At 44.4% G+C, this 14,512-nt stretch overlaps 1 protein-coding gene across 1 annotated transcript in view; it reads left to right on the forward strand.

The window, feature by feature from the left end:
- The first annotated feature begins 1,209 nt into the window (after positions 1–1,209).
- LOC107112308 (chromosome unknown open reading frame, human C6orf132) overlaps positions 1,210–14,512 on the forward strand; it is a 52,855-nt gene continuing 39,552 nt past the window's right edge. Inside the window, exon 1 of the mRNA XM_015413437.1 lies at positions 1,210–1,468. Within this exon, the coding sequence (XP_015268923.1) occupies positions 1,318–1,468 (151 nt within the window). The 5' untranslated portion in view covers positions 1,210–1,317. The remainder of the gene's footprint in view (positions 1,469–14,512) is intronic.

The raw sequence follows: 14,512 nt of genomic DNA on the forward strand, positions 1-14,512 counted from the left end.
AATACAATTAAAAGGCTTCCATCCACTCCTGTATTATCAGAAATATTTCTGAGTGGGTATGTTCACCTTAGACCTTAATTAGTAAGTTACCAACAGCACCAAGCAAATGTGGTAATCCATGTGTTGCTATTTAAAATATGAATTTGCAAATTCGTAGCACTGTTTATACACAGCAACACAGCATATTGCTGAGGGAGTGATGTTCTGGGCCTTTGTAATATTTGTTGTGGAAGATATAGCATATTGGATTAGCTTATTCAGAAGTTAAATCCTGGACATTTCTATGTTGTTTTCGTATGTTTTACCTCTCCTTTTGATCACTACATGGCTTCTGGTCCCTGGTGCTGCTGCAGGGTGGCTGTCATAAACATGTCCTGCCTCCTTATGACACATGGCAATTTCGCATCAGGTATGCACATTTCTGGGGGAGAAAACGACCCATTTAATGGGGAGGTAGGATACATTAACTGGTATTAAATGTTAAAGTGGTGATGGGACAAGACCATGTTTCCACTGGAAAAAAAGGACTTCCTTACTGGAAAACAGACCTCTTCCACTCCTATGTCTCACTGTGGTCTAAATTATTTGCTGGGGGCTGCTTCTTGGACTAACCTCTATAGGTTGAATGTATACATGAGGGAAGTTCTTAATACCTATTTCCTGGCTATGGAGAGGCTCACCAAAGTCCCCATCTGACTTGAGATTTTATATGGGCAGAATTCCATGGCTGTGTATAGGGAGAGTGTTATTTTTTATATCTCTCTTGCGCTCTCTCTCTCTTTCTGTATAAACTTATATTTCAAAATATGCCTTTAGAAATGCTGTCCCCTGTTCTGAGCCCTAAACAATAATGCAGTTTGTAAGCTGAAAGAAATCAGAGCCTGACGAAACAGGTTGGGAAATTCATGCCGTGCAAACTGGCACTGTGGGTTTTTTATTATTATTTGTTTGGCTTTAGCTCAGAAAACCTGGAAAGAGCCTTTTGACCAGGAGCCTTTGTTAACCTTTGGACGTGGCAGCACTTTGGGGAAGACCTTCAGAAGTCCCTGAGCTTTAAAAAAAAGTCTGCGGCTTTTAACAATGGCTTATTGTAGCAACGAGAAAAGAATGTGACCGACAGAGCTGCTGTGGGGTGTGGCCAGGTAACAGCAGCCAGCCCTCTACCTGCTCAGGTGGTTTACCTTTAAAGCAGCTGAAAAGGTAGCTGAGAAGACCAGCACCTGCCGGAGCTTCTGCTGGCTGGTGGTTGAGCAAAGTGTAAATATGTCTTGCTAGAGGGAGCATTTGGAGAGCCGTTGGAGAGAGGCAGAAGTCAGGATGAAGAAGCATCACTCTGTGCAGGGGACTATTAGCAGGCTCTTTGGGAAAAAACATAGCAACAGCAGCAGTCCCACCACCTCCCTCTATGTCACGAACCCCCCCTGGATCTTCACGCAGGAGGTCGCCTCGGACAGCCTGGCACGTTCGGGTCAGTACGGCTTCTCTTTTGTTTCCCCCTATGAGGCTTGCAAGGGAGGGAAAGGACCACTGGGAAAGATTACTTGCTTTCTCTGTGTGCAGTTTTACCTGGTCAGTCTCCAGATGGAAGAATATTCAGCCCTGGGAACAACTGGAAAACTCAGAAGTGGACTGAACAGCGGTTTGGGTGCTTGTTTTGTACCACTTGTGAGAGATCTGTAAAATAGCTATTACAGCTGGGAAGCTACAGGAAGCCTTTGATTAAAATGACTGGATTAAACAGGAGCATGTCGGAACCTGTGAGAGTACACTAGGAGCTCGTGATCAGTTCTCTACAAACAAAGCAAGGATAGAAGACCAGCAGGAGTCCAATTTAAGCAAGGGAATAAAGGGTGGTGGGTGCAGAGGCCACAGTATAAAATGAGTAACAGGTCCATCAGAGTGTAGTACAGAAATGTCTCTGATTTCAGCCATAAGGAAGCCATAAGAAGGATGTTTAGGAGGTACTTCTGGTGTTGGAGGCTGTAGACTGGTTTTATGACTCTGATTCCTGTCCTGTAATTTGTAAGTGTGCTATAAAAGCCCAGAGGTTGAGATGGGGGGGGGGGAGTTGTTAGTTCAAAATGTTGGACCATTACTGTATGTCATCTAAGAGAATGGGGGTTGTTCTAATAAGTTTAGGGTGTAGGCTATAAGACACAGCTGCTGTTTGACTTCTGCTTACTTCAACATAGGATTGTGTGGGCATCCCACACAACTGCTATGGGAGCAAACAGGAGCTTTGCTGTAGAGCTCTTGATAGACAGCACCCTTAGAGTTAAAACTTAGTTACGTAATTTGTACCAGTGTGTAAGTACAAGATAGGCAGTGGCGCTGACCAGTGTTCCCTCTAAGCTGAGTTAGTGTGAGCTAGCTCACAGTTTTTTAGCCTCCGGCTCACCCCTTTTTGTCTTCGCTTAGGAAGGATGGCTCCAGAGCAAACTGATGTATACAGCAGCCAAATCGCTCGCTCACAACTTTAATGCCAGCAGCTCCAAAAGTAGAGGTTTTGCTCACAAGACTCCACAGCTTAGAGGGAACACTGGCGCTGACTCTGTCTCAGAATTTAGGACAGTGAAATTTTGGATGAAAGAGAAACTTAAGCAGTGAGAGAAAGGGGGAAAAAATCACCAAGATTAAATGAAATGTGAAGCTATGCCCTTTGGCTTGCTTCTAGTTCAAAAGAATGAGTCAGTTCTTTGCTATGAAAAAATGTTCCTTATTTCTTAATTGCCAACTTTATGCCCCACATATCTGTTGACACTGGAGCTCTCCTGGACACAAAAGTCAGAAGTAGGCCCCTTGTAATTCCCAATTTGGGGGTCTTTGAGTAAATGATAATGGCCAAGCTGCTGTGGACCAAGGATTTCAGGGTGCATCTGAAATCCCTCCTCCCTCCAGGTTTCAGTCCCTTGCATTCTGTACTCTTCTTCATGTTTCCTATCCATAATTACTTTCTTTTCTCAGGACTGTGGGGCTCTTTTGGGGGATCAGGTAATAACTATATCAACAATGTATAAAAACTGTAAATAATGTCGAACAGAAGGCAGGTCTTATTGTGAAGTAGTGTGAGGTGCAGATTTTCACTTTGGGCAGCTGATTTCAGAGGGCACATTTTTTTCTGACTCCAGTCTCCCCACCTCTGTGTCATTTTTTAAAATAATAAATCCCTGAGTAAACCAGAAATACCTATTTTTCCTTTTCAACTCAGATGTGAAAATGTCTAAGAATAGTATTGTGCTGTACATGTACACACATTCATGTTTACGATAACTTTGCTGGTGTGCAAAGATGGGGAGGCTCCATCTCTGTTGAATTCAGAAGTAGCTGAGGCTGTCCTACGTGAACCCCTCCCTGTGAAAAACTTCTATAAAGTAGTGAGGAGACAGAAAGGTAAATATTTGGCGTTGTTTTCATCTAAAAGAAAAGAAAGCTTCAGTAGTGGAGGGATGAGGAACATTACGAGAGGTTATATGCACAGAAACCCTCAGAGGGTTTTACATTCATATCAAAGGTTGGGACTGTGACAGACAAATTGAAATGAGAATTTTGTTGGAGGCGGGCCTTGTTAGTAAAATACTGATAAGACGCTGTTTTAGCTTGCTTGATTTAAACAGTCTGAGCGACTTTACAGTGCCCTCTACCTCCCCAAAGAATGTTCTTCTGGGAAATAGTTTTCTGGTCTGTTTACATATGCAATCGTTTTATTTATTTTTTCATGGAGTCCTTCCCATGCATAACACTGCAAGTAGAAATGAGCTGCCCATGGACACTTCCAGCAGACACAGCTTGCCGTGGCCAGCAGTCATTGCTGAGTCTGCAATGGCTGCAGGCAAGGCTGCTGCAATTGTGGAAATGGCTACTGTCACTCCCAACCTAGGTTGCATGAAGAAAAGATCCCATATGTGTACCACCGTACAGATATTCCCAAACACATGTATGTTATGGGGTAAAATTCAGGTGGGTAGCCATGTTGGTCCAAAGCAGCAGAACAAAGTTTGAGTCCGGTGGCACCTTTAAGACCAAAAAAAGTTTTGCTTTCTTAGAGGGGTAGTCACTCAGCTGCTTTACTTTGACAAGGGATCACTTTGCCGTCCATTGTTTCCTTGTAGTCTCGCCATTTGCTTCTTGTATCTTTCTCTTGTCTGAATTGCTCTGTATCCTCTTTAGAGCAGATTACTTCACCCCCTGTTTGTACCTTCACATGATATAACATGATCCTGATCTGTGACTGTGACTCTAGGCACTGCTGTGGAGAAGCTAAACAGAATTATGCCAAGTCCGCTCTTGCCTGCCTTACTATTGAGAAATGCAGGGCTCGGCTTGGCAGCAATGTGGGAGATCCATGACCGGCTCACCCACTTTTCTTAAAAAGCAGCCATTGGGTACAAGTGTGATTTGGATGAGGTCCACTGTACTGGGGCAGGTGTGGTTCCCTCTTCCCTTGTGCCCTGCTTCCCCAAGAGAAACTGGCACTCCTCCGCAGCTTTAAAATCTGAAACAGAAAAGAGACAGGCAGCCTGCCAGTTCTGTTGTCCCAAGATATGGTTAGAAGATGCCTTATTGAAGTTAAGCTTGCCCACATCTGCTTAGTGCTTGGGCCTGAAATCTCCTGGGAACCCTATGTGCACTGCCTTGATTTCCATGAGGTGAGAACAGCTAGATATTAATGTAATAAATAAACATTTTAGGTGTGATGCTGACGTTACCCCAGGCTGAGCAAGTCCCTTTCCTTGAATGTCTGCAGCATACTTTCCATCATGCTGCATGTGCTAGAAAAGACTGAATGCATAAGCTAGTCCCCACCTTAGTTTTGCATCGGATGAATTGCAAAGTAAACACAGGTTACCCAACCTGAAATGGGTGTAGGCTTGTGGGTGTCACTGACTCAGAGATTCTTGAATCACTTCCCTGGTGCCTCCCTCCCCCCTACACCTCCCTTACAGCTATGGATGCAGTTGGTATAAGGAGATAGCTACACCTCTCATGCGTAAAGCAATTAAGGACACAGTATTGCTAGAAATAATTAGAAATTGCCCCCTAACAAATCATACAGTTAGATTAATTATATATTAATTATATATCAAGCACCAGGTTCTCATGAAACTTGGAGATACTCCTAATACAAATATAGCCAGGGCACTGGGAGGTGCTAGTGACTGTCTTCTGCGGATTCCTCATCAGACAGAGCTTTCGGCGTCCTTCTTTCTCAATTATGCATTATTTATTGTTTTAATTATTGTTTTAATTATTATTGTTTTTGATTAATTAAATGGTGTTCCTCTCTGGAATTAAAAAAAAATCTTTATTTTTTTACTTGTTGTGGTGATAGTGATGCTAGAATAATATATTAAAAGGTATTGCCATTTTGGAAGGAAGCTGCTTTGCTGACCTCTGATATTTTCCATTTGAAGCACAAATATTCACCCATGAGCACAGGGCACTTCCAAAGTTATCAAGATAATCACAGGGAGTTCTCAAAGTACGAAGCATAGGTTTCTGAGTTAGCAAAGGCAGCGGTTCTCCTTGGCTCTTTCCAAGAGATTCTATTGGAGCAAAAGGGAGGAGCTGTATAAGCTATATTTGCTGGGGTGTTGATTGAGGGTCACTGAACTGTTGTGTACGTGGACTGCCACTAGGGAGCTTGGCTCCCCTGGACAATGGGAACATAGGATCCTGGTTCCCCCCAGCTCCAACCAATGGCCACTTTGGCGGGAGAGTCAAACCCTCCAATGGACTAGGGCTGTGCTTGAACTTTATTAGACCTATTCCATTTCTTGTTTAAAAATGGCACTTTTGGCTCTTTTGGGTACATCTTAGAGCACTCTGTGAAATCGCATCGTTTGGAACCTCTCATTTATAAAATGTATTCAGATTAGGGTTGTCAAGTCTATTTACCTTGGCGGCGGGGGAGCCTTGCCGGGCTCCGGGAGCTGTCGGTGGTCGTGCGCGCATGCGCCGCCAGGACATCACCGGAAGTGACGCGCAACATCGACACATTGAGGACATGGCCCCACTCGTCGGAGGGAAAACTGTAGAGTTTCCCCTCCAACGATCGGGGTCATGCCCCCAACGTGATTGACGTGGTTGTGTCACCTCTGGTTCAAGCACCTCTGGTGACACAGCCACGCTGCGCTTCAGGGTGCGGAGTTTCCCCCGGGGCCCGATTTCACGGCGGTGGAAATCAGGCCTCCAAAGTGGGGGTTTACCCACCACCCGCCCCCACTTGGCAGCTCTAATTCAGATATTAGATAAGAATGAACGTTATCAGTCTACATGCAATTTTTGTAAGGTTGTAAGACTTAGGCTGCAGTCACACTGGAGGCGTGGCACGATCTGGCCACACTTCTTTTTGCGGTGGTTTAAATAGTTGCAGGAAGTTTTGATCAGACATCCCACTCTGAACTGGCTTCACCACAGGCTGGCCACATGGTTGTTCAGACCATTGTGGCATCGTTCTTTCTTTTGTCTTTCACCTATGCACATAAGCATGTATCTGAAGCTCCGACTCCTTTTTGACAACTCCACAACCCCTCTGCCAAGTAATCAGCTTCCTTCCCTTCCCCTCTCTTCCTTGGAATACATGGGGGAGGGGAGTGCAGATTTACACAAGAGTAGTGCCAGTGACTTCAGTACATTTACCTTGTGTCAATCATGGGATGCTCTCAAACAGAAACTCTAATGCAGAAACAGGAGAGACAAGTTTTTTTGGGGGGATTTGTCACTTAAAAACAACTCACCTGGGTCTCCCGATCCAGAATGACTACTTGGCTGTGGTAATTGACAACACCAGGGGTGATTATGCTCTTATGCACACATCGCTACCTGATCCAAAAGGGGGGGGGGAAGGAGGTGGAAATGGAAGGGAAGGTTCAGACTTCCCCAATGGCTTGACTTTGCAAGAGGGGGGTTCAGACATCCGGAAGTGTGGGATGAATGTGTGGGCATCCATAAGCACCAGAGGTTCTCTAGTGGCTTGCCTTGGTAGGGAGGGCAGGGTATAAATCTAATAAATAAAATTTAAAACATATTTACTCTGCATCCAACTTGTCATATGACAGGGTGAGTACGACTGGGGAATGGCTGCCAAATGTGGCTGTGTGACCGAGCCCATTCAATCCATAAGGGAACAGCAATTATATCGGGCCAAACTGCCTGTCTAACCACAGCCATGGTTTGCCAAGCCTTGCTAACTGTGTGTGTGTGATTTGCCATCAAGTCACTCCAATTTAAGGTAACCCTATGAATTAATGACCTTCAAAATGTCCTATTGTTAATAACCTTGCTCAGGTCTTGCAAACTGAGGCCCGTAACTTCCTTGATTGAATCAATCCATCCCCTGTTGGGTCTTCCTCTTTTCCTGCTGCCTTCAACTTTTCCTGGCATTATTGTCTTTTCCAGTGACCCTTGTCTTCTCATAATACGACCAGTAGGATTGCCTCAGTTTGGTCATTTGAGCTTCTAGGGAGAGTTCAGGCTTGATTTGATCTCAAATCCACTTATTTGTTTTTTGGTGGCCCATGGTATCTGTAAAACTCTCCTCCAACACCACTTTTCAAATGAATCAACTTTCTTCACTGCCCAACTTTCACACCCATACATGGTAATGGGGAATGCTGTAGTATGAATTATTTTGATTTTGGTTGCCAGCGACACAACCTTACTCTTAAGGAGTTTTTCTAGCTCCTTTGTAGCTGCCCTTCCCATTCTGATTTCTTGGTTGCAGGCTCCCTTTTGGTTGATAACTGAACCAAGGAATAGAACAATTTCAGTTTCTTCATCGTCAGCCTTAAAATTGTGTAATTCCTCAAGAGTCGTTACTTTTGTCTTCTTGATGTTCAGCTGTAATCCAGCTTTGGCACTTTCTGCTTTAACTTCCATCAGTCGTCATTTCAAGTCTTCATTATTTTCTGCTAGTAATGTAGCATCATGTGCCTATCTCAGAGTGTTAATGCTTAAAATTATATGGCCTGAATCAAGAGGAATTGAATGGGCTCAATACACTGTGAAGTTCTCTGGCACAGGAGAGGCGATCTTCATAACATCCCAGCTTTCCTTTGCTCTCTTCAGTGGATTTAACCTCATGTTTGTAAGGATTCTATATCCTTGAGCCCGATCGTGTGCAGTCCTTATAGGATTCTTTATAGGAATTCCAATAGGAGTGACCTGTCAGAAGAATTCAAAGACTAAAACTGCATTATTGCAGCTAAGGCTGAGGCTTGCTTTTCTTCAGTACATGAACTGCTGTTCTTGAATAAGAAAGGTAAGAGAGCTCTGTTGGGACAACCACCATTCTCAGCAGTGTAGTGTTAGCCCAAGTATAACCGAACCAAGAACAAGGCAGTTGTCTCTCAAGAGGGCATTTACAGCTGACTCAACACACCAGTCTCCGACATACCTGTATGGATGTCAGTACAGATATCATGCCCTTCAGTTCACCAGAGTGCCCTAACAGCCATCTTCACATTCCAGACCAGCTGCCTGGCATCAGTCCAGCTCACACTGAGAGATTTATGTATGCATAGGATTTACACCCAAAAGTTAAAAAAAAAGAAAAGAAAGTATTGGGGCACTCTTGAAAACAGTTAGCTGCTAACTTTAATTAGCTTTTGCACATATCTTGCCTTTTGGTTCCATGGACAATTCACATTTATCTGTCTTCATTATTGTCCTGAACGAACAAAGTCTTACTCTTCATGCAAGAGCACTGATTCTTCAGCATGGTAACTGCATCATCCTATAGCAAGATGCCATGCATTTTCTTTAAAAAATAATCATGCATGATTTGCTTTAAAGCACGTTTTCAGCAAAGCAACTTGCTTTGGGGAAACTTTTAACATAATGCTGTTCACATGCTTTTAGAGACTAAATACCAGGCTACATCAGGGTTTCTCAAACGTCAGATCGCCAGGCAGGGGGAACATTGTCAGGAGAGGTGAGGGCATGTTGGTGGATATTGCAGCTGCTTGGCTTTCCCACGGCACGATATACCTGCCTGTGGCAAGCAGTTGCAACATAGGAAAGGCAGTCAAGCCATCTGAATAGAATCTGTGTGGGCAGAACACACTGTAGGATGGGTGGAGAAGAGGAGCGACTTGCAGGGAACCTAAAAGGGGAGTGTAACAAACTTTGGAGGCCTTTGCTCTGACAGGCTATGCTTTGTTTGTGATTTAAAACTATCCATGATAGGCATATAGTGTGATCCATATGCACGTGTCTGGCAGATTCACATGTACCATTTTCAGCATATTTCTGTTTTTTGGTGCATGTGTGTGAAAAACAGAGGCACATTCACAGGTTTAATACACAGATCGGCACCTTTAAATGGATCTTTTATTGGGTTTCTGAACTGATGGATTGCTATGGAGGCAGACTGATCCACATTTACATTTCAGTTTCCCAATGTGACTGAGGAGCAAACCAGGTTAGAACATTTGTTCCTCTGGCTCAGTATTTTCGACTCTGTCTGACAGTAGCTTTCTAGAGTCTCAGGCAAAGAAAGACCTTCCCCAACATTGGTTATGGGAGATTGTCAAGTGGCGGTGCTAGTGACTAAACCTGGAGCCTTGTGGAGGCAAATCTTTACCACTGAGCCATGGCCCTGTGCAAATTACAGTATACTCTGGCTGAGGTATCCACAGATCTTGAACCAGTTTCCACTGAATTACAGACAATGAAGGAACTTCCTCTGAACCACCTACGTTTGCTGGTAGACTTGAATCTAGATTATGCAGGTTGAAAAGCAAGGCTCATTGTATGGCTTTGGGCATGTCACTTTTTCTTCCGCCTTGGTTGGTTCCTCTTCTAATAAATGAATGGCTAGTGATATAGATCCTTCTTTAGTAATTATCAGGGTAATGCATGGAAAATACATGCAATAGGTTCCCACGCAGTCTCATTCCACCGAGACAATTCTACTCCCACACTGCAATGCCACTCTCCCTAGAGCATCCTTAGAACTCAAACAGCCATTTTTGCTGTAATAATGAAGTCAGCTGCAACACCCTAGTTGAGGAAGGGCTGTGGGCAGCTTAGTGGTAAAGCTCATCCTCTGATTACAGAAAGCTCCTTTTTTTGGTCACTCTAACTTAAAGGTTTTGAATAGCAAGTGTTAGGACAGAACTGCTTGGTTCTCTATTGCTGGTCACAATAAACATCACTGAGCTAAAGCACCAATGGTCTACCTTGATATAGGCAAGATTCATGGGTGTTGACATGAATGGTATAATATCTTCATGCATACCATTCAGAGCTATTTTGAGGATATATAAATTTGACAGTCATCCAAATTGCATCTTGTCACTTTCTTGAAAAGCTTCCAAAAATGGGTGGAGTATATAGCGAACTGCATTTTTGGAGACATGTTGAAACCCTCAGACAGCAACCAGTTTCTTACGTGGTGGCTTGGTTTGACTCTCTTACATAGTCCATTTAGGGGACCTTTTTGAAGGTGTGTTTGGAATTGTGATGCGGATATTTGTGAAAGCAATTATACCCACCCACATCACGGTTAACCTGATTAACTGCTGCTTTATTTAGCTTAATATTGCCATTAAACATGGAAACTAGGCAGAAAAGTCACAGATTAGGAGTTTGGGTGTCAGTGACAGCTCTCAGCACCATAGCCCAGACAATCAAGTGTTTGACAATTTCAGCAACAAACTTGGCAGCAAGACTAAAATACACAGAAATGGGACCTCCTTAAGAGCCAAACTAGATGAGACATTGGAAATCTGTGATCAGCTCTCCCATCCCTTTAAGTTTCTTTCCCCTTTCTGCCCAAAACGGCTATTTGTCCTGCTGAGAAGACTTAGAGGCATGGATTTTTAGAATATGACTCATCCTTTTCCCTTGTAGTGGTGAGGATTATGCACTGCATTTTCAGTATCCACTGCAGTTAAAAATGATCAGCAGCTACATTTTTCTTGAGCTTCTGTTTCAATGTGTTCATTTTTTAAATCAAAAGCTATTTATTTAAGTAATCTTTTCACTCGTCTTACCTTCAACTGGTCATGAAAAGAAATTGATTGGAATGGGTGTGGGCCTTTACTTGTGGGAATGTATCCTGTTTTATTGCTGAGAGTGTGTTTTCTGTTTCTGTGCCTTCTTCCTCTGTGCTTTGCTTTAATGTTTGCTTTCTCTATTGCAAATCTCTACAGAACAGCCCTTCGAGCAGAGGCGGGGCTTGCAGACTTTGAGTGTCTCTGCTGTCTCTGCTGATCATACCTGTTAATTCATGCTGCTCACCTGAGAACCTTATTAAAGTAAATTACGGGCTGTGCTCACTGCTAGAAATGACAGTGCAGAGAGGCGTGGGCCTGTGGCAAGAACATGGGACTGGAAGCTAGGAAGTCCCAGAGTACTGTGATCACTTCTGTCACCAGATCTATCAGCTTGTTTCCTCCCTGTCATTTTAACAGTGCTAATAATTATATTTAATACAAAAGGCTAGAAAGATTGCCTTTATCTCTAGAAAGGACCAGCATTTCAGATAGTTGCTCTTCTCAACAAGGTAGGCTCCAGAGGATGGCAAGGTCTACAAGGGGTCCCAACAGCAGTGCCATTTTCCTCTTGCAGGAAGCACCCAGAGCAGGCAGGGCCGTGGGAGATCCCATGGCTTCCGCATCCTGCCTCCTCCTAGGATGCCAGGAAACCTCCCAAATCCTGAAGCTGGCACCCAATGGAAAAGTAATTTTAAAAACATTCCCATGAGGACAAAAAGTCAAATCCTTCTTTATTCTGCTTTTATGTTGGTTGTTTTAGTGATTTTGTAAATGTATGTATTAAAAATGTATTTTGCAAAGGTTCTAAGATTGGGCACAATTTGCTGAGAGGCAATCGAATTTACATGATCACAATAAACCGCATAAGAGCTTACAAAAATATAATCCCCCGAACCAGCTGCTGAAATTTTGATTAAACACCCCCACTAATATCCAGCAAATCTCAGCCAAAAGGAAAAACAGCATGTCCAAACTATCTAGTCAGGTCAGAAGAAAAAAGGGAGGGACTGTGGCTCAGTGGCAGAGCATCTGTTTGACATGTAGAAGGTCCTGGGTTCAAGCCCTGCTATCTCCAGTTAAGGATCAGGAAGTAAAGAATGTGAAAGATGGCCACCTGAAACCCTCAAAAGCCTCTGCTAGTCTAAGCAGACAATACTGACCTTTATGGACTAACGGTCTTATTCAGTATAAAGCAACTTCATGTGGCATTAATCAAAGATTACCACAGGGATTGAAGTTTTGATAAACAACAGTTCCCTCTGTGCTATTTTGGGCAGAACATCGGGAAGCTGATGGCATAGCCAGTGTGGTGTAGAGGTTAAAAGTGTTGAACCATGATCTGGAAAATCCAGGTTCAAATCCCCACTCATGCCATGGAAGCTCATTGTGTGACCCTGGGCCGGTCACACTCTCTCAGCCTAAGTAGGGTTGCCAGCCCTGAGCTGAGAGATACCTGGAGATTTTTGGGCTGGAGCCTGAGGAGGATGGGGTTTGGGGAGGGAAGGGACTTCAACGGGGTGTAGTGCCACAGAGTACGCCTTCCAAAGCAGCCGCCCTGAGCCCGTTCGCGGGGAGGGCGGGATAGAAATATAATAAAATAAATAAATAAATAAATAAATTTTCTCCAGTTGAACTGATCTCTGTTGCCTCAAGATCAGTTGTAATCCTAGAAGGTGTCCAGCCACCACTGTGAGGCTGGCAACCCTACTCACAGGGTTGTTGTGAGGATAACATGGAAAAAAGGAGAAGGATGAGAGCTGCTTTGGATCCCCATTGTGGAGAACAGTGGGCTATAAATGAAGTAAATAAATAAAATAAATAGATGAATCCAGGAAGCTAAAAGCCTTTCTGGAAAGGAAAAAAGAAACCCTGGTTATAAGGGGGAAAGTGGCATACCATCTCTCCTTATATACAATTCTGTTCTGGTCATGGACTCCCCTGAACATTCCAACATTCTCCGAAATCAGTTGGCTGAATGATCTGTCATTCAGAGGGTCTCCATATCCACCGACTGCGTTGCCTGAGTCCCGCTTCCAACATTCTAAACAGTTTGCTGTTCCTCTTCCCCCCATAGCCAGTCAAAACACAGAGGTCATTTGCATATGTGGCCTGATTGGCCTTTCCCTCTAACATTCTAAACAGTCTGCTGTTGCTGTTGGGAGTCCTGAGGTAAAATACATATCCCAATCTCCCTGTGGGGCCTGGAGTTCTCCCAGAAACCACCGTGTTCCCCAGCCACAGCACATCATTCCCCTACAAAACATTTCCCAGCTATTACAACTGATGCCCAGATGACCAAGATCAGTTCTCCTGGAGACAATGGCTGCTTTGACCAGTGGACTCTATGGCATTATACCCTGCTGAAATCCCTCCCCACCCCAAACCCTGCCCTCCCCAGGCTTTACCCCTCAAATCTACAGGTATTTCCCAACCCAGAGAACCACTTTCCAGACCCTTGGAACCCAGAAAATATGGCACAGGAGGAGGTGGTTTTCTACCTTAGCTGCAACTGCATAGATCCAACTTAACATAAGCCAACCTCCAGGTGGCACCTGGAGATCTCCAGCTATCACAACTGATGTCCAGATGACCAAGATTAGTTCTCCTGGAGACAATGGCTGCTTTGGGCAGCAGACTCTATGGCACTATACCCTGCTGAGGTCCCTCCCCACCCCATACCTCTACCCCTCAAATCTACAGGTATTTCCCAACCCAGAGTTGGCAACCCTGTAACTGGCTTGGAACTGTTTTCCAGACTCTTGGAGTCCAGAAGACATGGCATAGGAGGAGGTGGTTTTCTACCTTAGCTGCCACTGCATAGCCCCAAATCAACATAAGTCAGGGGTGGAGGGACCTATACCTGTTACCATGAGGCTGTCCTCACATACTATCCACTTGGGGCAGCAAAATGACTTGAGACAGCCCTGCCTTATAGCTAAGCAGAAGGAAATAAAAATGGCTTGCCTCCCTCTATTTTCCCCTTCCCTCTGCCACCCCACCAGCCACAGCTGGGACACTCACCTGGAGCTTCCTTCTAGAGCTCATTGTATTTCTTCCCACAACGGACCTTACTCCTAGTGGACAGATAATTCAGTTTGACAATTACATACGTATCCATTGCACTATATGTAAGTATCCTGAGAAGCTGTGCATGGCTTTGGCACTCCACATGTGTTTGTGTGTATATACACACTAGCTGTAAAGCCCATTGAGGAGGAAGACAACGGGCCCTAGAAAGGTAGGGTGGGTGGGTGGAGGTGGAAAGCCGGCTGGCTTGAATGCGCCCCGATTAGTGTATGGCCGGGAGAATTGCCCTCAGAAGACGCTGGCTGCATGACTGGCTCCCTCCCCTCCCAGCCACCCAGCCAATGGCAGCCCAGGTTTGCTGAGGGAGCCAGTCATCGCAGCCAGCGTCTTCTGGGTGGCAATTTTTTCGTCCATACACTAACGGGGTGCATTTTAGAACTTTGGCACCCACTACTCGATTATAATAAGGGAGAGATGCTCACAGT

This window comes from Gekko japonicus, unplaced genomic scaffold (assembly GCF_001447785.1).
Source record: "Gekko japonicus isolate JY-2015 unplaced genomic scaffold, Gekko_japonicus_V1.1 scaffold1043, whole genome shotgun sequence".
Lineage (NCBI taxonomy): Eukaryota > Metazoa > Chordata > Lepidosauria > Squamata > Gekkonidae > Gekko > Gekko japonicus.